The sequence below is a fragment of the Periplaneta americana genome, chromosome 2 (assembly GCF_040183065.1).
Source record: "Periplaneta americana isolate PAMFEO1 chromosome 2, P.americana_PAMFEO1_priV1, whole genome shotgun sequence".
NCBI classification, from domain to species: Eukaryota; Metazoa; Arthropoda; class Insecta; order Blattodea; family Blattidae; genus Periplaneta; species Periplaneta americana.
In genome coordinates this window covers 86,309,778-86,331,810 of record NC_091118.1, presented here as the reverse complement: position 1 = coordinate 86,331,810, position 22,033 = coordinate 86,309,778, and the positions used below count along the sequence as shown (strand labels likewise).

Sequence of the window (22,033 nt, the reverse complement as noted above, 5' to 3'; positions counted from 1 at the left end):
ATACCTGAAAATCTTGATTTGCATAATACACGTCACTGTTCGTTAACAGAAAACCACGATTTAAGTCACACGGTGTTAGTGTGCACTCGAAGTTGGTTGCTTGACGGTTGTCAGCCCACTTTGAGGTCTGTGGATATAGAGGGAAAAATTGGATCGGTGTCGGTTAGAGTTCCCGAGTAGCTCAGTGGTAGAGCGTTGGTACGTTAAACCAAAGGTCCCGGGTTCGATACCCGGCTCCGGAACAATTTTTCCCTCGAAATTATTCATCTTAAATTATACTTCACAAACACAATTCCTCTGATGGACTCCACACAAAGACGATTTATCTCCTTGGTCCACTGAGAAATTATGAGAGAAAATACCCTCTCTATATGTGCATTGTAGCATGGTATTACAAAATAAAAACTGTAGATCTGAAGAAGTTCGGAGCTTAACTCAGGATTTGAATGCTTCTTCAGGAAGTTAGCCCATCGCTTGTCTAAGGAATATTTATACTCTTCATCAGTTAGGTTAACTGCATATACAGTTTGAGGGTCGCAGAACTGGTTAAACAGTTTAGAATCTTGAATCGCGAAAAATTTGTATTTTTATGTCCAGTAGCATTAAAAAGCAGAACAATGTACGATTTTCTACAACACCTGGCCGGATGCAGGACACACATCTAGAAAGCAAGACATGTCCGGTAAAATCCGAACATCTGGTAATCCTATTCGTGACTGTTATTGTGAACATGGTTGGGACTGTAAGGGTGTTTGGGATTTGAAATAAAATTGCGATACTGGTATTCCTTTTCTTTTCTGTCTTTATACCCTCCATATTTAAACTTAACAAGATAGAGCTTTCTCTCTAACTACGTCATAGTATGCTTTCTCATTTCATGAGGTCTCCTCCTAGTCTCCAGAAAACAATGCAATAAATTGATAGTCGAAACGATTCACACATCAATATGACGCCAATGAGTTGCTTGAAATAATGTAATGAATAATAATTATGTCATTACTCATTTAATTACAGAGAATTGGATTCATTTGGAAATTAATATCACAGATAAGTAATTTAGAATAATTAGATTATATTAACTATGTCTGTCTTTATAATTCCCGCATTTATTAATCACTTCCTAGTGTACGAATAATATTGATTTATTAAATTTAAATTAAGGCGGATATTTTGTTAAGCTTTTAGGCCTACATGTTGAAAAACGTTTCACATGAGTGTTTTCCAAGTCCACCTGGTAACAAAATCACACACACGAGTATCTACTACAAATGTTTTCAACACAGCCCCTTCTATAATGATATTACCGGTACCTAAATAACTGAAACATAGATCGTTTAAGTCCAGGAAATTCTGCGATGCACATATCCTCTTAAAATACCAGTATAAAAACAAATGAGGATGGGTTTGATAACATAAAAATAGACTATAGGTTGTGCATTCCATTTGGTCAATGTTGTAAATTACAACTTGTAATTTCAGGAAATGCTGTGATGCACATAACCTCTTAAAAAATAAAAACAAATGAGGATGAATCCACTAACATAATAAGTACTGGTATTTGTGAATTCCATTTGATCAATATTGTAGCAAAAGCATAACCTGGACCATGAATGAACAAATTAAATAAGTCATTTAACAATTACATTGCAGATGGCATTGACGCAACTTCCATAGAGGCAATGTTATAATTTTTTTGTTACAATTTTTCTCGAGAGTAAGCAGAAAAACGTTCCACGTTAAAAGTTATATCTGAGATGTTAGATCACACAAGTAAGGAATCAGACTCATGATGTGAATTGTGTCATGCATGTTGAGATCTAATTTGGATAAAACCCCTATTCTTCTACAATGATATATAGATCATTGGACAATAAATAGCAACAATTCTCATGTTATCACGTTTTCATTTTATGTCTTCCCAAAAGGATCATCCTGTAGCAATATTTCCATTTCTGTTTACATCATAGTAGTCCATGCTGCTAACTAGGTCTACTGGATATCTATGTAACAAGGATATCAGTGATTTATTCCCGTACAGCATATTGCCAATTTTGTGAAAGGCTAACTAATAATAATAATAATAATAATAATAATAATAATAATAATAATAATAATAATAATAATAATATCAGTGATTTATTCCTGTACATTATATTGCCAATTTTGTGAAAGGCTAACTCATAATTTTTTTATTGGGTTATTTTATGACGCTGTATCAACATCTCAGGTTATTTAGCGTCTGAGTGAAATGAAGATGATAATGCTGGTGAAATGAATCCGGGGTCCAGCACTGAAAGTTACCCAGCATTTGCTCGTATTGGGTTGAGGGAAAACCCCGGAAAAAGCGTCAACCAGGTAACTTGTCCCAACCGGGATTCGAACCCGGGCCACCTGGTTCCAGACGCGCTGACCATTACTCCACAGGTGTGGACACTAACTCATAATAATAATAATAATAATAATAATAATAATAATAATAATAATAATAATAATAATAATAATAATAATAATAATTGCATAAATTAACGATCATTTGTTTTTCAAGATTTGAATCATTCGGGTGTTCTGTCCTCATTAGGGATTATAAACCAATATGATGTTCACTACTAGCAGGTCTCCTTGATTAAGTCGTCAGCATAATGTAAGATCAAAGTCTGAAACAACACAGGCCAAAGACATCCAAACCCAAAGGACAGAGAGAATGCAATATTCATTTCCCTACTGGGAATCGGAACTGGGTCAACTGAAGTTTTAGTCAGAAATGCTGCCACTTAAATTTAAAATAATTTAAATTATTTATACCAGTACAAATATATTATGCACTATTATGCAGTTCTACTGAAAGCCATCTGTTATGAATTGGTGTTATTTGTTTTTCGTGTAGCCTATGGATTAAAAAAATGACTGATGAATGCACTAAACTATGCTAATACAAAAGCTATACCGGCAAAGAAAATTAAATGCTGATTTCATTTTATGTATATAAATAATACTAATATTCGTAGCTGCAAAGTAAATATGTCAATTATTTTGTATGTAAGAGGTAGTGTTGTTAGAAGAAAGAACAAATAATGGATTCTACGGGAAAAATACATTTATTCAAATTCATTGGCGTGTTTCACGTTATATTATTGTCTTGTATGATCTAATACTCATAATGCAGTCTATACTTTTATTTCTCTGCTACTATAGTGTTTCAATGCCTTTAATTTTTGTTAACGCAATTAAATCTATATTACTTTTCTATTTTTTACTGGAAATCTATTGTTGTGTATGTATTGTTCATGTACTTATTTCAATGTATAATATCAGCAAAATTCCAGAGCATGTTTCCTTTTAGTAAAAAGTTTCCACAAAATTACTGAAGTAATGATAGAAAATCATCACCAAAATTACAACACAAAGCACGTTTAATAATAATCTTTAGATTACTAAACATGTCATACAAATATCCTATTTACAAACATTAGTTACTGCATTCACACATAGTATAGTCCCAATAACATATCATATCCACAGAATTAATTTACATTGAGTCCTCTCAAACCTTTGATACATTCTAAAGCCATTTTGTTAAAGTTGCCAGGAAGCTTACATACGTACTATACCAGTATGGTACATAATCTTATAGACACATATACTAAACACGAACTCTTTCGTTGCTTATATAATAATAAACTTTTAGTAGACGATAAATTACAACATTAAAGTACATCTTACTTTGTATTATATACACATTATTTCCATATAAGCAGTCTTTATTTCTTTATTTTTTGATCTTTCGAACCATTTTGTGTGTGGAGTAAGTTTCATCATTGGAAAGTTTGACTTCTTTCAACGTTTACGCCAGCGCAAACTGGATTACGTTTCAGTTTCATAGTATATCTTTCTACAGAATCTCTAAAAAGAAAGTATGCTTGCGTACAAAATCTGTAATTTAATTAACACCAAAGTGATATGATGAGAAACTTGCTCATACTGCAAATTATATATGACATTTAAATAGTTCCACTTCTGTAGTTAAACTATAAATAATTTGTGCTTACATTGTTTATTAGCCAAATAAAAGTACATTTTCATCTCCTCACTACACTATGGTTTATTTCTGTTTGTTTAGTTGAATAACTTAAATTTTTATAAGACTTGTATTTTTTTTCTTTAATTCGAATTCAAAGAAAATGCCTGTAATTCTATTAAATAAAATAATTATATAAAAATGAAGTGAAGTGCTTACAGGGCTACAAAAATGTTGGTACTAAATTTCCAGTTGTAAAAATTTATATCATTTTAAAACATAGCCCGAGTTAATTTTACGTATGAATTTTAATTTTTAATTAATGGATAAATAGTTATGGACAGATTCATTTTCAAAGTAAACAGGCCCTAAACACTTTATTCTTAGAACAGATATTCAGGATATTAGTTGAAGTGCTTTAATTAAGAATGCCAAAAATTTCCTCTAAAAGTGAGGTGAGTTTTCAACATTATTTCAATGAAAACATAAACAGAGAACTTTCTGGGAATTTGAATTGGACTAGAACATTTTATATTTTCTTTCCAATATATCTTGGTGTTGTGCACAGACATGCGTAAAGCCAATCAAACATTCGTGCTACACTCTGTTAGTCCATAACATACAGGTACTTGTATATTACTTTGTGGCAAACTGAAGTAAATGATACCGGCATAAGTTTAGATGTATAATTAATAGATGTTTATTCAGTTTTTTAAATCCTGTGTCACATTTCGTCTATTTTATTTCATAGATTTAGCAAACTACGGCATTCAAGGTATTTCTGCTACGACTGTACATAAAAATCCAAATGAGTTAAAATAAACATTTTCTTTAATACCAGTGTATGATTGAAGCTACAAATGAAAGGAACATTTCCTGTAGTGGTATATTTTAAAACTGAAAGCATGTTGCTGCAGTCATATTTAAATGTTGAGGACAGGTTTATTAATCTAATAGCCTTTAATAAAGAAAAAATGAATTTTTTTTTTTTTTTTTTGCAGAAACAAAATTTAAAAATTATACGTCTTATTAAAAATATTCAGTACATATGACATTTGCCAAACAGCTGGAAGACATAAATTTGTGGTATGCATTACGATCATTATTGCAGTACTGGTGTTTGAATACATGCAAGGCATTAAGAAAATACATGTAATGATTTAGTTCCATTTCCTTACATTTAAATGAATTGATTATGTAATTACACGATAAAATAATTTCAAGTTCTAGACCCGCATCTGAGCAAAATTCACATCATCCAAGATAATATGTCAGTCTAAGAATTTAGTGTAGGTAACGTTGTTGTAATGATTTATATTTAATTTGTAACGAAAACACAATAATGCGATAAAAACGTTAAATCACTGAAAATAGTGCAGGAGAACCACCTTAGTATAATGAGTATTGAGTACACTGAAATGAATAAGTATTGAATAATAAATAGGTACTTCACTTTGAAGCTCGCAATTTAACATCCACCCGTATCTGAACATAACAAGATGGCTTTGCAAATAACTTCATAGGGAAACTGTATCACAGAAATAAATTGCAGGAATATAATAAGCATCTGTTTTTCATCAAGTTGTGTATGAATATGTATTAAACTGAAGCAATAATTTAATAATATATCATTAATTTTTCTGCATTGAATATATTAAACTTATATGGAAAATGTCTTACCATAAACGTACATTCTATTCTCAACTTCACTGGGCTATGTAATGGCAGAGAGGTATGTGATCAACAGTGGATAACTGTAGTACAGTGTTGGAGCCATTATACATTTCGTGTATTCAATCAAATATTAAAGATGTTGTGTCTTTCAAGTAGAGATTCACCTCAAAATATGAAAATAAAATTATATTTTTGATAACATAAAAACAATATAAGTATGTGAATATATCACAGAATACTACTTATAAAACATTAACTACCATTTCACTAAATTGAGCTCTGTGGAAATAACCTAGGTATTCAAAGTAACAATACATTCGGTTTGTTACATTTATCACAGAAAATTAGGATTTGAATTATTTTGTCTTCTAGCTTTTTATAAAATTTAATTCCACTACTCTTCCTTTGTAAACCTACGTGTTCTACTTATCATCAAATATTAGGTACGGTACCGGTACTATATTATCTAGCCTTGCTTTAGAAAGAGAGGTACTATCTATCTGTTGTCAAATTGAAATTGATTTTCATCATAAACATTCAAGCATAATTGACTGAATAAGTTAATTCTAAAGTGAACAAATGTATTTTTATTTCAATTGGGCAATATCTTCAAAGTTATATGTTTATAATTTAATATTCAAAAGTATCATTCATTTAAAATCATCGATAATACATAAACCTAAAACAATATATACACATACTACGTAGGTAGGCTACAATAATGTAACATTTTAGTTATTTATTCTAGTCCTTTCTCTATTGGATAAAATTCAAAGCTAGAATTAACCACTAATTCAAAGAAACCTGCACCAAAAGACTTTCACAATAGCCTACGAATTTAAATATAAAAACAAATTAAATTAAGTATCCACGTATATATGTGTACATAGAATGTGGAAGTAATGAACTCACAAGATTTTATATGCAAAGAATAAAACAATTTCGGATGGCATTTATCATAATGAGCCTGCCTTTCCCCATGTGTTATGGTGTATAATTATGCTATACAGAGTGAACCGTAAGTAATGTCATTAATTTCAAGAGGTTATTCTTTGAGATATTTCAAACAAAAAGTTTAATACAATTTTGCTCGTTTTTGCATCCTTTTCGAGATAAAAATTGTTTTATATCAAACACTGCATAGCGTGTTTTCAGAAAGCCATGATTTAATTCCTAATATGATGAGTTAATTTAAGAGAGCAAGCATTATGATAATGAATGATAGAAAGAATTTTTGTTCGAAATTTAGTTCGAACAAATGTAACTTTTCATTATCCAAAGAAATTTTATAATGTTACATTTGTTCGGATTAAATTTCTGTACATTTAAAGGGTAAAACTAAAATTCTTTCAATAATTTATTATCATAATACACTGATCTCTTAAATTGACTGAGCATATTGGAAATTAAATCAATTGCTTTCCATAAACACGCTATTGCAATTGCTTTGAGGTAGGATCTGCCGTTTTTCCACTGAGGCACTCAATTATAAAGGGTTACGTACAAAATGACAGACAAAGGCATGGGAGACCACAAAACGATGGAAAGATTCCCCTGTTTAGGAACAAACCAATTATGTAGAAAGTAGCTGCGAAAGGGAAATGAAACTGGTAAAGGTATTTTCTATCCATTCTGTGTTTTCATCTCTACCAAAGGTCATAAAATGATGGATTGTGGAGAAATAAAAAAAAATCTTTGGTACCGGTATATTACGCCTAAATAAAGAGATTTTACAATATTCCGGAAAATTTAACTTCAGCACAGACTTTTACTCTCAAGAATTGAATTTAAGCTACCTACAGTATTAAAACATGGGAATCAATAAGTCATTAAAATTGCTTCAAACATGTAACATTCTGTCAGGACAATTTATATGTATTCACATATTAAAAAACGATAAAAAAACATACCGGTACATTCATGAACACACACACGTATGTAAAAGAACGGAAATTTCAATGGAGTTTTTCTCTGACTGCTTCAGGCATAGAGTCAAAATTATAAATAATAATTCAGAATTGACTTAAAAATTACTTTTTGTATTGTTTAAATGACCATCGGTAAATTTCAATATTTTATGAGAAGTTAACTATAAATAGCCTATTTAGTATTTGAAAAACGCTTGAAATATTAACGTATGGTACTTTTAAGTCAAGATGACAAAAAATTTCTGATAAAGAGACTTTTAAAAAAATAAGAAATTCAGAAATTAAAAGCACTGATAAAAATAATTGGCATTTGAACTCTAATAAATTGGAGGTGTTGAAGAATATTTATGTAGACTGTAAATTTGTGAACGAAAATATCACTTTTATTACCAAGAAATTAATTAGAGCAAATATTATTAAAATTGAGTAAAACAAATTCTTCACTGTTGAAGTTAAATGTAATACTGTATATGTGTTAGGTACATACATGAAACAACATCATCATCATCGTCATCATGGCCTTAGTAATTGCTCTTTCAGCAATTAGTATTTTACCAGAAAAAAAGCCGATATTTTTATTAATGGGATGGATGAAAACTTTTACATATTGTACATGAATTGCAAAATGTGACGTAATGCATTATTAATATGAGGAAAGGCTGCGAACAGTATTTAAAAAGTAAGGCGAAAATTTGTAAAATCAGGGCTAAATTATGGTTATGAATAAATCATAATCGATAAGTAAAAGTGTTTAAATTTGACAAAGAATTATAACACTGAAAATTTCAGTGATGATATAATATGTAATGTCGTAGAGTAAATTAAATTTAAAATAATAAATAGGTGTAATGTGAAAATATTATCTTTCATGATTATCAACAAGTCTAAAGATAAGAGAACTCGCAACCGAGATAAGTAGGTATTAAGATATGAATAGTCTTTTGGTGTTCTTAGGCAGAACTTTTATTTCTCGCAGTGACATTACAGAACAGTTTTAAATAAGTAATGATAAACAAAGTTAAAGAAAATTCTATAACAGTGCAAATCCACGGTAAAATGTTACAGGAAATGATAAAGAATTAAGTCCCCCCTTTGTACTGATTATTTAAGAGATTCCATAAAATAATATCATTCCATGTTACAGTAAGTTTTGAATTCTGGAGAAGCATATCACCATATCTTCTTGGCAAAATTATATATATATATATATATATTTCGTTTCTGTACTTACAAGGGACAAGATTTCACATGTTTCCGTGCAAGAACTGTTCAGAAAGTTTTTTCAAGAATCAAAGCAAAAATCAAAAGCTATGTTTTCATAAATCTCAACTACAAAGAAAAAAAATATGTATATATTTTTTTTTCTATAGGAATGAGATAGGGATTCCCTCAATATCTCAATACATATCATTAACACTTTTAAAGTACCATTGACAGAACCAAAACTTAGATGCAGATTTTTTTTAAAGTTACGGTAATTGTCTTTCTGTGTTTAATTTCTTTAAAAGCAAGTCTATATTTAACACATTCATTGTGTCTCTGATAGCCACTTCTTTCTCAAAAACATTATGTTATATGTACATAACCTTATTGCAGGTCCACAGACAGACTGGTTGTGTAACACAGGAAGGTTAATTTTGGAGGGGGGAGGGGGAGAGATTGTATTTAGAAAAACGTAGAAAAGAAAATTTTGTGATGCCTAATATATGGGAATTGAGTTTATTTGTTATTAGTATTATGTGTATTATTTGCAGATCAAATTCGATACCAACATTATATAAATCGCAGTAAACGAGTACGCTACTGGTAACTACATTTCTCAATTTAAAACCATTTCAATAAATATTTTATAACTGCTTATTGTATAGCAGTGAATTATACAGTAATTTCATGTAACATATCAGTGTGAATAGGCTGACCAGATGTCCCCGATTTCTGGGGACAGTCCCCGGTCCTTGGGGAGCAAATGTCCCCATTTTTGTCCCCAGAAGTTTTGATTTTGTTTCAATGACATTTTACACGTGAATATTTAAGTATCGTGATAAAACGGCTGCGATTCATGCACATTCCTGAAAGATTCTCAGTATGAAACACAAGAAACAGTGAGCACAGTATGCGATATTCTGAACTCTTTAAGAGGAACATACCATCTTTGTCTTCATTCGCATTGCACTGAAGTGTTAGAACTGCCGCAGCGTCCATTTTTAAGTAGTTCAAAAAATGAGAAGTTTTGTGACAAACCAACAGTGAAAATTGGTGTGATGTTTTTCAATATTTCAAAAAAAATTCTATTCCATTTGAGAATCTTCTCAAAATAGTGTCATTAATCATGTGTCTTTCAGTCAGTAATTCGTCAGTTGAAAGAGCTTTCTCCACAATGAACTCAATCTGGACTGATGAAAAGTCAAGAATGAAAATTGAAACAGCTTTGTTACAAGTGAAAACAAACTTTCATTTCTCATGTGAAGAACTTAGTGTGAAGCTGTATGGGAATGAACAGATCCTTAAAAAGATATATTTTTCAGACCAATACTTGTAAAATGTGTGTGTTAGAGTTCAGTGTGTACAATATTACGCGAAAGACTTCGATGCATGCGGAACTACTGAAATTGAATTCTTAGTGGCCATAATTATGTATAGGAGTTATGTATTCATTTAATTCAAAAAGTTAAAGATACTCTACAAATTTAGTGTGCAAAGTTCTATCATTGTATCTAATATTACATGTATTTTCTGCAACATTTCAACGGATAGTAACTTAATGTTTGTGGTTTTCTTGAAAGTGCCGATGTCCCCTGCTGGACCACAAAAAATCTGGTCAGCCTATCTGTGAATTAATATTTCATTTAACTTTTTTAATGGTAGAAGTATCAAGTGTTATACACGTACATACCAAATCTTCAATTTCAGTATCAGTATCGAGTACTAGTATCAAAATATTGAAATGTACAGTACTAGCCCACCTCTAGAATTCTAAATAATCTGTTGAAGATTTAAACCCTAACTACCCTGTCAGCAGTAAATATTTATTTACTTTTCACTATCTCAACTGTAATTTCCACTTAAAAAATTGACTCCTATCACACAAATTAATTTCTTATAATTGTACAACACAAACTAATGATAATAAGTTAGAATGTGTGAAATGAGCAACTTTTAATAATGTACTGTGTTGAACTATTGAAACTTAAGAAGTACTATACCTTTGTGTCTAGTTTTGGTATGGCTTCAGCCATTATCAAACATTCTAGTGCTAGGTTTTTCTGCATATTCTTCCAGCTTCTTCTTGCTGGATGTCAAAATCTCACTAAAATGTTTGATAAGGCAGAAACCTGCCAAAATTAGTCACAAAGGTTTAGTACCTACTTCTTAATCTTCAAGGGTGCTATTCATAGACATTTCGCTAGCCCGCGCTACAAGCGTGCTAAACAGGATTCATATCATATCATATCGCTGACACTGGTTTATGAATACGAAAAACGTTAGTTCGCTGATCATCCACCAAAAGCCCGCGCTAAGAATGTCTATGAATAGGGCCCCAATAGTTTAACACAGTACAATTTTAAAAGTTATTAATGTAAAAAGTTTTAATATATTATCATTAGTGATATAAAAATGTTAAAAATATGTTGATCAAGAGTGGATGTACAATACAAAGGTGTGGACAAGCTTTTCTAATATGTAAATTAATATCTTTCTGTTTGCACATGTACAAGCAAAGAAAACGTATAATTTCATGATGATTGCAGCAGAATCAGTCTTGTTATTCAAATCTTTTTTTCATTAACTTAATTACAGCAAAGACAGCATGACAAGACTTGTTTTGTTAATAATCAATAACAAATTAAGTTCTTTTACTACATTATTAGTAATTCATAATCATCCAACAGTGATATTTAATACAACCCATCACTTATTCATGGTCCCTTGGGTTATATCATTACATAATGTACGAGTAAATACCAGTAGTCATACAGTATTATTTATTAATATTATGTTTAACTACTTGTACTTGATTTATAAACTTACTGCACTTTCCAAATATGGCATACATTATTATACTACTCATTTTTCATAGTATTACTTTAATATAATTAGATAACTTTCTCTACATATAAACATAACATCATTTTTACTTTTTAAGAATTAGTGACTAATTACATAATTTATACCCACATAGTATTTTAGTAATATGTATTGATTTAATATAGGCTCTCACACTCAATAAATAAGGATATATGTTTTTCAATTTAACTTTTGGTGAAATATTATTGACAGTCAGAGAAAGAAAGCAATGTAAATAAAAAGTAATAACGCAGATATCAGAAATGTTTCAATATAGAAATAGTAGGCTTATAGATTGCCACAATGAATTTATACTACTGGTAGGGGTACATTTTTGAGGTGAACATAATTATCGTCTTTTCTTTTATTTATGTGTGATAAAATGTAAGTATTGCACAGAAAGATTCATCTACTAAATCAATAGTGTACTGTATGTATTCATATCCATCACAAGATTGTAAATCATGCAATTTTTATTCACTTCACACTGTTATGATTGTATGTTACTATTTTCATGACAATCATGACTGGTTTTTAATGGAGAATCTTATTACAAGCGTTACGAAAGATAATAAACATTTACTAACCACAAAGTTGGCGTGAAAGAATCACTGATGAACCTATAAGTGCTAAAAGAGTATATCCAAGAATGAAGACGTGAAACAATCCTTTTCTTTTAATCTTATTTACATTTCGGATCACAAATTATCAATAAAGAATGGTAGATTGTAATAGTTATAAAAAAAATTATAATTAGTACAACAATATGCTTATCAATTAATTTTGTGTAAGAAACTGTGAGTTGGAAAATATTCAGTGGCATAAAAATATGTCGGTCTGGATTAATTACAGTATATACTGTACTGCCAACGTGGCCAAATGCACTGGAGGGATTTCATGTAAATATATTTCATCTTCCACAAGGTACGATATTACATCCATCAGTTTTAAAGAAAATGAAATACATACTGTAGCTATTAACTGAAGAATCAATTTTGTGTCTTTGTCTTTCTCCAGACTAAATGTATAATTTTTATGTAATAAAGAAGAATACTACAAGAGCAGGCCTGTAGTATTTACACATGGGCCTGAACCTAGGGCAGCAAATTCGTAGGGATGCAAAAATTTTGAGAAATAAATAAAAAAACGAGCTGAATATAAATTTTAGACATTTTCCTACTTCACAGATGCCTGCTTTAGATAGTAGCATATATTAAATTGTTACATGCCACTTTTTTTTTACAGTTTAACTGCTTAATGTCTAACAAGCAAAAATTTTCATGGGGGCAGATACAAAAGTTATTTTTTTTTCTTCCACCATGTTAATAATTGCAGAACAAGTGCAACTTCTGTATCCCTGTGTTATAGAAGTCTGCCACCTGGGATCGAAACCAGTGTGTTACAGCTTCTGCACCTCTGTTGATCCCATGGTACGACAAATGTCTCAATTCCGGTGGGGGAATATATTGAAAAGTAGCTCAACAGTTGCTGTATCTGTTCCAATAATTTTTTTCAATGAAATTGTGTTTTCTTTCTGCAAACAACCTCAGAGAAACTTATTTTTTACGGCCCTTGTAACTGCACTCGAGTGGCCAAAATTTGTACAAATACTATCTTGTTTTGACATTAATAACATGATGAAAAAAAAATTAACTTTTTAATCTGCCCCCCCCCCCCATGAGAATGTTTGTAAGATTTGCATAAGTTAGTTCAAGGGGGGCCATGAGCTTAGCATTACCTAAATACGGGAATGTGTAAGAATATTCATTCAAATCAGTGATGTAAGTTATAGCACATTTGTTTCTATGCACTGGCAGTCACTGTCTCTAATTTTAAACAATTTAGATTAAAAGTTATCGCAACAGTTAACATTATTAAAAATTATATTATGTAGTACCTAATTTTTTAATTATAACACAGGCTGCATATCTCGGGAAGATTAATAACATTTCCTAACAAATTTATATGAACAACAAAATAGCACAAGCCCTCGGAGTTAAATTTTCACAATTGAATGTTATTCCAATATGTGATCTAAAATTTATTGTACTAATTTCAAATTTCAGGTTCATGCTCTTGTCGTATATGTTAGATATGTAAGATGTTTTTTTTAAATAATAGAAAATGTAGATTTATTTCATTTTGAATTAATTTTTAATATTGTATATAGTCTTTAACTTTGTGTACTATAAAAATAAACTTTAAATACGAAGTCGATAAACTTTAGAGCTACGGTTGTTAAATTTAATACTCATACTTGCTGTTAGACTTTTTTTTTTTTTTTACTGGTTACAATCAAGAAAATGAAGTTTCGTTAATAATTTCTGTTCGTATTATTGAAAAGAAGTCACCATGCTACTTAATCTCTCTAGCATTTGAAATGGATATTCCAAAAATATATTACCATTCAAAATAAAATGTTGAATATCCATTTGAATTATATACTTTTCTATGTTTCAGTTTATAACAGGACTGCCTTTAGCTAGTGTAAGTTTGCACATTACTACTTTACTATTTTCATGTTCTTTCCTTTCGTAATGCCATAGATATTTACTTTCTTGGCGGTTTTAAGTACCATATTTAAATGTTACTCTAGGAAAGACTTTAAATAATACTTCTTTAATATTTCACTAAAGTAATTGTTACCAAAGGACCTCAACAAATTTTATTTGTCTTTCAAAATGAGGATAAAATTATTCTCTTTTCTATTTCTAAATTCTTTAGCCATAAAATTTACCATCTTATGCACAGTTTAAGATTATAAACAAAATAAAAATGTTAACATTTATCTAGTGAAACAGATGTAGACCTAATATGTGACAGTGGTACCATTCAAATAGCAAAAGTATTGTGTACTAAACGTTTTGAAATTCAGGCATTCCCAAAGTGTACTATTCTGAATATAGTGTCCCATTACTGTAAATATTATCAATCTTCCTGGAATATTTTCAAATTTATTCAAAATTCAATAATAGATAGGTAGATAACTGCAGCCAGAGCCTTTCATATGGGTGTGCAAAAGGTAATTTAAATCCCCCTCTCACTATTTATCACTATTTAACATTCCCATATGTATGGTCCTGCCAAATGGCATATGAAAACTAGCGAATTCCGAACTGAAAAAGCTATTTCCGTGAAAGGGCACGATACAATACTTCATATATATATATATATATATATATATATATATATATATATAATCTTTATAGCAGACAAACTAGGGGAAAATACAAGCTTAGCCAGAGAAATAAAAGAATACAGTACTGTACTTAAGAAAATAGATAAATTTTTGTTGACGGGTAGTCTTATTTAGGGTGCACTCCATTGGTACTGGTATATCTGTGATGGATTGTAGAGCTTGAAATAACAAAATTAAATGTCAATTTCGCAAACTATCTAATATCTAGGAATGACAGTTAATATTATGTTCGTCTGGTAGAGAAGATGAATAACATTTTTCAATTCAGAAAATATGAATTGCTAAGGGTATGCATAATTATTACTAACAAGCCCAATTCATTTAGGCCTGTTTAATTACCCTATGTCAAATTCTGATAGGCAATATCAGTTAGAATACTTTAAAGTTATGGCAGTAATAATAGGCATGTTTATATCTTAAAAAAAAAAGAAAAAGATCAATGCATTCGTGAACGTGCAAAATACAGTAGGTATTAGGTCTGTATAAAATGAGAGCAGTTTTGAGGGGAAAAAATGAAGTGTGTTTAGTAAAATGATATTAGACACAAAGTATTCTATAACCTTTAAACAAACTTCATACGCATATTTTAAAATGGCCTGAAACAAATACGGTAAGTTAATTTAAATGTAATGGACTACTCAATTTCCATGTTTTCTCTGATTCTGCCTAAATTATACGATACATGCCAGTAGCGAGTAAGAAAAGTGTAATATTATATTCTACATGCCAAGAAATAAAATGCAAGAAAACAATTGCAGTAGTCAGAACAGTCAGGAATAAGTGACATCATTAATTTACATCAATTGAAAATGTTTTCCTATAATAAAAATACGCAATAAAAATGGCTGAATATTCAGCCACGACTGCCTTCCAGTTTGTGCAAAATTTAAATCTTAGAAACTGGTGAACTGTATATTAGAATGAAAATTAGATAAAAAAACATCAAACAAAATAATCACAGCAATCCAAAAAAAACTAAATGGACTTCACCAGAAAACAAGACACAAAAGTTAGATGTTTCGAAAGGTTGGGAGCCATCAGAAACCAACGAATAAATCAACCAACAAACTGTTTCAATGAAGAGTCTTTGTTATTCATCTACTGAAGATATACAGGTACATGCAGAATTTTTTTATCATTAGTAAAGAGTGAAAAAACTTCTTCTGTGTTTACTCCACGATCCTTTTACCCACTCAAATTATTTTACTATCACATTTATTTATTTATATTATATCACTGATGATATGAGTAACAAAATACACTGAACAATTACTCCATATGCTAATCAAATTCCACAACACATCAAATTAAATAACTCAATGCAGTGAAAGGGAATCTGGCTAACCATTTGTCTGTAGACTTAAGACGTTTCTCAAAATAGGTACAGTTACCAAGTAGGCCTAAATCACACTATAAATTAATGGGTAAAAGATCATGGCTCATAAATTTATAACTAGGGCCATGAAGTTCATGTAACATTTATTTGCATTTTTTTTTCCATTGGCTGTAATTAATTGCTGATTAATTACCTTCACGAATCTTCAACATTCATAATCCTATTAAACCCGATTTTATATTGCATATATTTGCATATTTTGGCTTTTCTGATAAATGCATAATATGTTTATGATACCAGTTCTTATAATGGGTCTGGCAGAAAGTTCTGATCAGTTGAAATTGACATAATGTCAAATTTTAAATTTTATCGCGTCCGCCAGTCTTCAAGCTCGAAAGGAATGTTGGGAATTTGGTTTAGAATCAATTGCACAGACAGCAATGGACCGTTGGACGATTTAGAAGCGTGTTATTTGTGTCGATCTGTTTTCAAAGAATAACTCTCTTACAGAAAAACAACGAAGATTTCATCACCAATTCCAATGCTGAAATGTTCCTTCTCGTAACATCATACTGCAGTGTGTCACAAAGTGTCATTTAACAGTTTCAGTACGAAATGAGTATCGTGTTCCTTACCAGTATAGTGTCACAACACCTGAAAAAACAGAACAAGTGATAACAGTAGTCACTTGAATAAAGTCACGTCGATCTACTGTATGGCAAGCCTTAGTACTTCGACTCAGTGACAGGAGTGTGAGAAGAATGCTTCAGCAGTCAAGATTCCATCTCTACAAAATATGTGGTCCAACAATTGTGATCCAATGATTTGGAGACTTATCTTGGCCTCCAAGGTCTCCTGACCTTACTGTTTCTGATTTTTATTCATGAGCCACTCTGAAGAACTGAGTGTATTCGACTCGACCAGCTACGACAGAAATTCTAAAGAGAAGAATTCCAGAAGAGATCACTGCTGTGTCCCAAGAAGAACTGCGAAATTCCATGAATTGTGTACTTTCAAGGGTAAGAGAATGTCTCAAATGTAATGGAGGCCATTTGAAGGATCTTGTTTTCAAAAAATAAGTTATTCTGTTTCTATACAATTCTCACAGACTTTGTGGTCATTTATATGTTTCTTTGTGTAATGTTGTGCTAATATGTTATTATTTATTAAGATTTTCTTCCGAACCCTATATTATTGTGGCATATTTTCGCGTTTAAGTTCGTTACAGTTGATTTTATGTCGCATAAAAGTGCTTAGTTCGGTTTTTTAAATAAAAGCATCACATTTTAACATGGTAATACTTTTACTGTATATTAATTCATTTTAATTTTTTCCACAACTGTACTCAAAAGGTTGGTGTAGACTGCAGGAATGAATATCACTTGGTCAGGGAAGTCCCAGTGTCTCATGTAACATTCAGCTACGTAGTTGGTACTCTATTCTCATTCGTATATGCAGTTACTTAGTCGGTTATTTGCGTGTGGTGTAATATTGTAGTGTTCTCCATGTGGCTGAAGGGTTCTCACTCAGTGAATTGTGTTCATTTATCTTGTTCTCAAGTTTTCAAGTACTAGTATGCCTAAAGCAAAACCCAGTACCGTACCATAAGCTGTGTAGATTGAAAAGACTACAAACTGAATTTACGAGGAACATGACATCTTCAGATGATCGGATACTGTCGTTTAAGTATGCCCCAGTAACATCTTGCGACGTTCAGAGAAGCTTTTTAAAGTACAAATCAGAGATTACGATCGCTCTTTATCTATTGGAAGTCTACACCATGTGATATCGTGAATTGCAACTCATCATTTCGTTTGGGCAGTGATTCATATGCTTCAACTTCTCAACAATAAATGTGAATCTATTCTCATCTGGTTTGACATAATACGGTATATATTATATTATATTAGTGATAATATCAATAAATATGGAATTTTATTAGTGCATATTTATTTTCATATTTTTAAGTTTATAAGGGCACACTTGCATGCATATTTAGTAGGTCTTTAGGACTTAAATAATATCCTGGTCCTGTTTATAAGCAATGACGGGCTCATGACGTAAGTTCTAGAGCTGCTGATAAATTAATTATTATCGAACTATTGTTGGAAAATATTTTAATAAGAACAAGAACTCATTTTTAGCATTGTTAAGAATTTGAAGATTATGTTGCCAGTTGCCTGTGAATTTTCTGACAAGGTATTGGATTACAAGAGATGGGCTATTTAGTGTTCCTTTAATGATTTTGTAATGTGTACTTAGTAAAATAGTAATATAAAATTAGTTTCGAACCATGACGAAAAAAATGCTCTCATTGCAGGTTGTTTCCGATCTCTAGAAACGAATTTTGAATGACGTCATGTGCGTCAGGAGTCACACAACAGCTGAACTGTGGTGAGACGTGACAGATCAGTACTGGGTGATTTCATAGTCAGAGTGCATAGTGTCTTATAGTAGCAATAGCCAAGAAAATTGAGCCTTTTTGGGAGGGGTACATTGGGGTGCTTTCCAATGTCAAGTACAGTTTAACGAAAATAAAAGAAGCCTGCAAAAAACGTTGTTTCGTTGTTTCCAAGAAAGGCATCTTCTTTGTATCTAATAAGACTGGTAAAACTCGAATGGGATTAATTCCAGAGGGGAAAAAGCAAGCAAATCCACCCCCCTTCGCCACAAGCCATACCCCCAAAATGACAAATTAATCCCATCCGAGCTTTATCAGTCTTATCAGGCCTTTCTGGTCTGTCACCTCTTACCACAGTTCACTGTCGTGTGACTCCTGATGTACATGACGTCATTCAAAATTCGTTTCCAGAGATCGGAAACAACCCTCTGCATTAAAAGTAACAAATTATAATCCTTTCTTGTTGATATAACAATTATAATATACCGGTATCTTATAAAAAACAAGTTTGTTTTAGAGAAATTTAGCCTACATTTCTAACGTACCTGATTTTAATAAAATGTGAGAGTTTATGGGCCAGAAAAAAAAAATGCTTTATAAGAACGAACTCAATATTTTATAATGGTGAAGTTCGTAAAAATATTGCAAATAATGATAATAAAGCAGTAGAAAATAATTATTTATTTTTCTAACAGTAACTTTTGCATCATTCTTTGGTGTTCCATCATCAATATTATATTTTGGGATAATATAGTGAAGCTCACTAAGGATGTCTTCTACTTTTTATTGTTAAGTTGTAGTTATCCAAGAAATATATGCTAAGATTGCAAGGATGGTCCGTGTAAAAATAATAATAATAAAAGTAATATAACGTTAAAAATAATTTAATGAATTAAGGAACTCTTCATATGTTTAGTTTTTATTGGAATCAACAAAATTTATGTTTATCTGTCATTCTATAAAATCCCTGATCTTCAAATTCAAACACATTATGCATACTCACAAACTTACTTGTGGAGAAGGGAACATATATAATGGATGCAGAACACGAAGTCTAGTGTGTTCTCGTAATTGCAAGGCTTGCGTATATATTACAGATCATGACGTAATAAAATTGTTGTAAAATAGCTATTAAAATGTTACTTGCAAATATCCAAATATTTGGATTATAATTTACAGTGGCAGTGATGTGGCAAGGATTCAGTCTAACTGGAAGGTTAGGTGTTGGTTTAGACCAATTTCCCATACTGTATTTTACCGACAGACATAAGGGCAATATGGTTTTAGGCCTGTGTTAATTTTAGTTGCTAATTAATTTGACGTTTCATAACATTTCTGGGATCTTGTCTTCTTAATGCTGACAGAAGTACAGCAAATATAATTGGAGTGTAAGTTCATACATACAGATGTTTAAATTAAGTTAGCTCATCACCTAGTTATGCTATAACATAATGCACAGCATATTAGATATACTGTATACCATATGAGAAAAACACTACCGCAAGATAAAAGGTACACACAAATTATACAGAGGAAATTCATTAATTAATGATTCCGTCATATTTTTGTATTTTCATTTACTTATGACGTATTGTTTTTCTCATTATCAGACTATGGAATTTTAAAGTCAGAAAGGACAAAGTTCTTTATTAATTTTCTACGTATCATTGGTTTATTGGTCCAGTTCAAGATGTGGAGATTAATTATAAAAATTTTACTGAATTTTCGTTTCAATAAAATTAGATTTGTTACATATGAAACAAGACTTAATAAAAACTGTTTATCTTAATACAAAGTTCCTTATTTGTAAATAAATATTTTAACCAAAAACTCAATGCAACACAAACGAATTAATTCTCAAATAGACATCAGCTGCATTTTTGAGAACTGCTGCACTGCTAGTGGCACATCGAAGGAAGGATAGCTGCTACCATATTACTCTGATAACGTTTGTAGCATATGGTATGTAGTTGTAGTAAATACAGTTTGTTTTTGTTCAGGTATAAAACAGATCGGCAGTCAACATTGAAATTGCACATATCTTCTTCAGTACACATTTGGGGCTGCTAGTTCAGACGGTGGTGCCAATCACAGGAGCTGCAGGAGATGCAGGTGTGCTTGGTTGAGGGGGTTCACATTTCTCTGACATGACAGTAAGCACCTGTTCGAATTTGGCATGTCGCTCTTCTGCAGCCACGCAAGCACCACGACTTCCCCATAAAAATTTCAGATGGAATTCTGTATGGAAAGCATCCATCAGCAATTCGTCCACTTTAGAATCTCCCAACACAATTTCTGCATTACGTCGAAACATAGCCAGAGATTCCCCAAATTTACGTGCATGTTCCATATGTGCAAACAATGTTCCTAGTCCGAAATCTGCAGTTGATTCCCAGGGACCCAGACAGCTGTTGACGATTGAGCTGTTGCCACTTGGATTGGCGCCTGTACAGAGAAGGAAACTGTATTAATAATCATATATTTAAGAAAACGAGAAAGAAAGATTACAAAATTATAAATGTTTGCTACTTTTTTATCTGTTCAAATTTAATCCACCATTTCGTTTAGCTTCGTCTTGTAAAATTTTTGTTAAGATATTTTGTATTGCTTATAGATTGGATTACTACATGACTATCAGTGACGATGCTATGAGTAGATGAAGGAGGCACCTGCCCAACCAAAAATTCCCTGCCCACCCTAAAGAAACACATTTTAATATAGTCAAATTTAATTAATCTTGTGCCAAATTCCAACAGTAGTCTACCGTTTTATTAATTTCGAAGTCATGCATTTATTAATGATTCAACATACTCATGTTTCTGCTTTAATACTGCATGACAGAATAGCTTGGTAGAACTTATCACACAAACGTTTGGCTTTAATTTAACGTTGTGTCATCACGGCACAACTGTACTTATACAGATACCGATACTGAATTACAGATAAGAAAAATATTCAGGTAAACAATACCACCTCCGATACCATTGTACAAAAGCTTGTGTGTTCTCCTATTGACTAGTGTTGATGTACGCACTATAAATTAGTTCGCAATCCTTACCGGTATCGAGATGTTAACCATTTATTATAATCTGGACAGAAGTGAAATATGATAAAATCATGAACCGAGATTCGTGATACGTTCAGAATCAGATATGAGTTATCACAAATCATTCTCACAAAATTAATATTAACTGTCTAAAGTAGCCGGGCTTCCTTTAGGCAAATAGAACTTGCATCACAACCTAACATAACCTATATCATTTCGTATGTAATGCCAAGACTTGTCTCGCTCTTTCGTAACTCTATAAAGTTATTTCTCCTGCACGTGTCTAAGCATATAAACATTATTAATATTATATTGAACATGAACAATAAACAGAAACATTTTTAGAGATCGAAGTCTGTGCTGTAGCGT

The 22,033-nt window shown here is 31.4% G+C and overlaps 1 protein-coding gene across 5 annotated transcripts in view; it reads right to left on the bottom strand.

Annotated features, from left to right (window-relative positions):
• Positions 1-3,405: 3,405 nt before the first annotated feature.
• LOC138694382 (breast cancer anti-estrogen resistance protein 3 homolog) overlaps positions 3,406-22,033 on the bottom strand; it is a 922,749-nt gene continuing 904,121 nt past the window's right edge. For all 5 annotated transcript variants that reach the window (XM_069818063.1, XM_069818065.1, XM_069818066.1 and 2 more), the window contains one exon: positions 3,406-21,063. In XM_069818063.1, the coding sequence (XP_069674164.1) occupies positions 20,690-21,063 (374 nt within the window). In that variant the 3' untranslated portion in view covers positions 3,406-20,689. The remainder of the gene's footprint in view (positions 21,064-22,033) is intronic.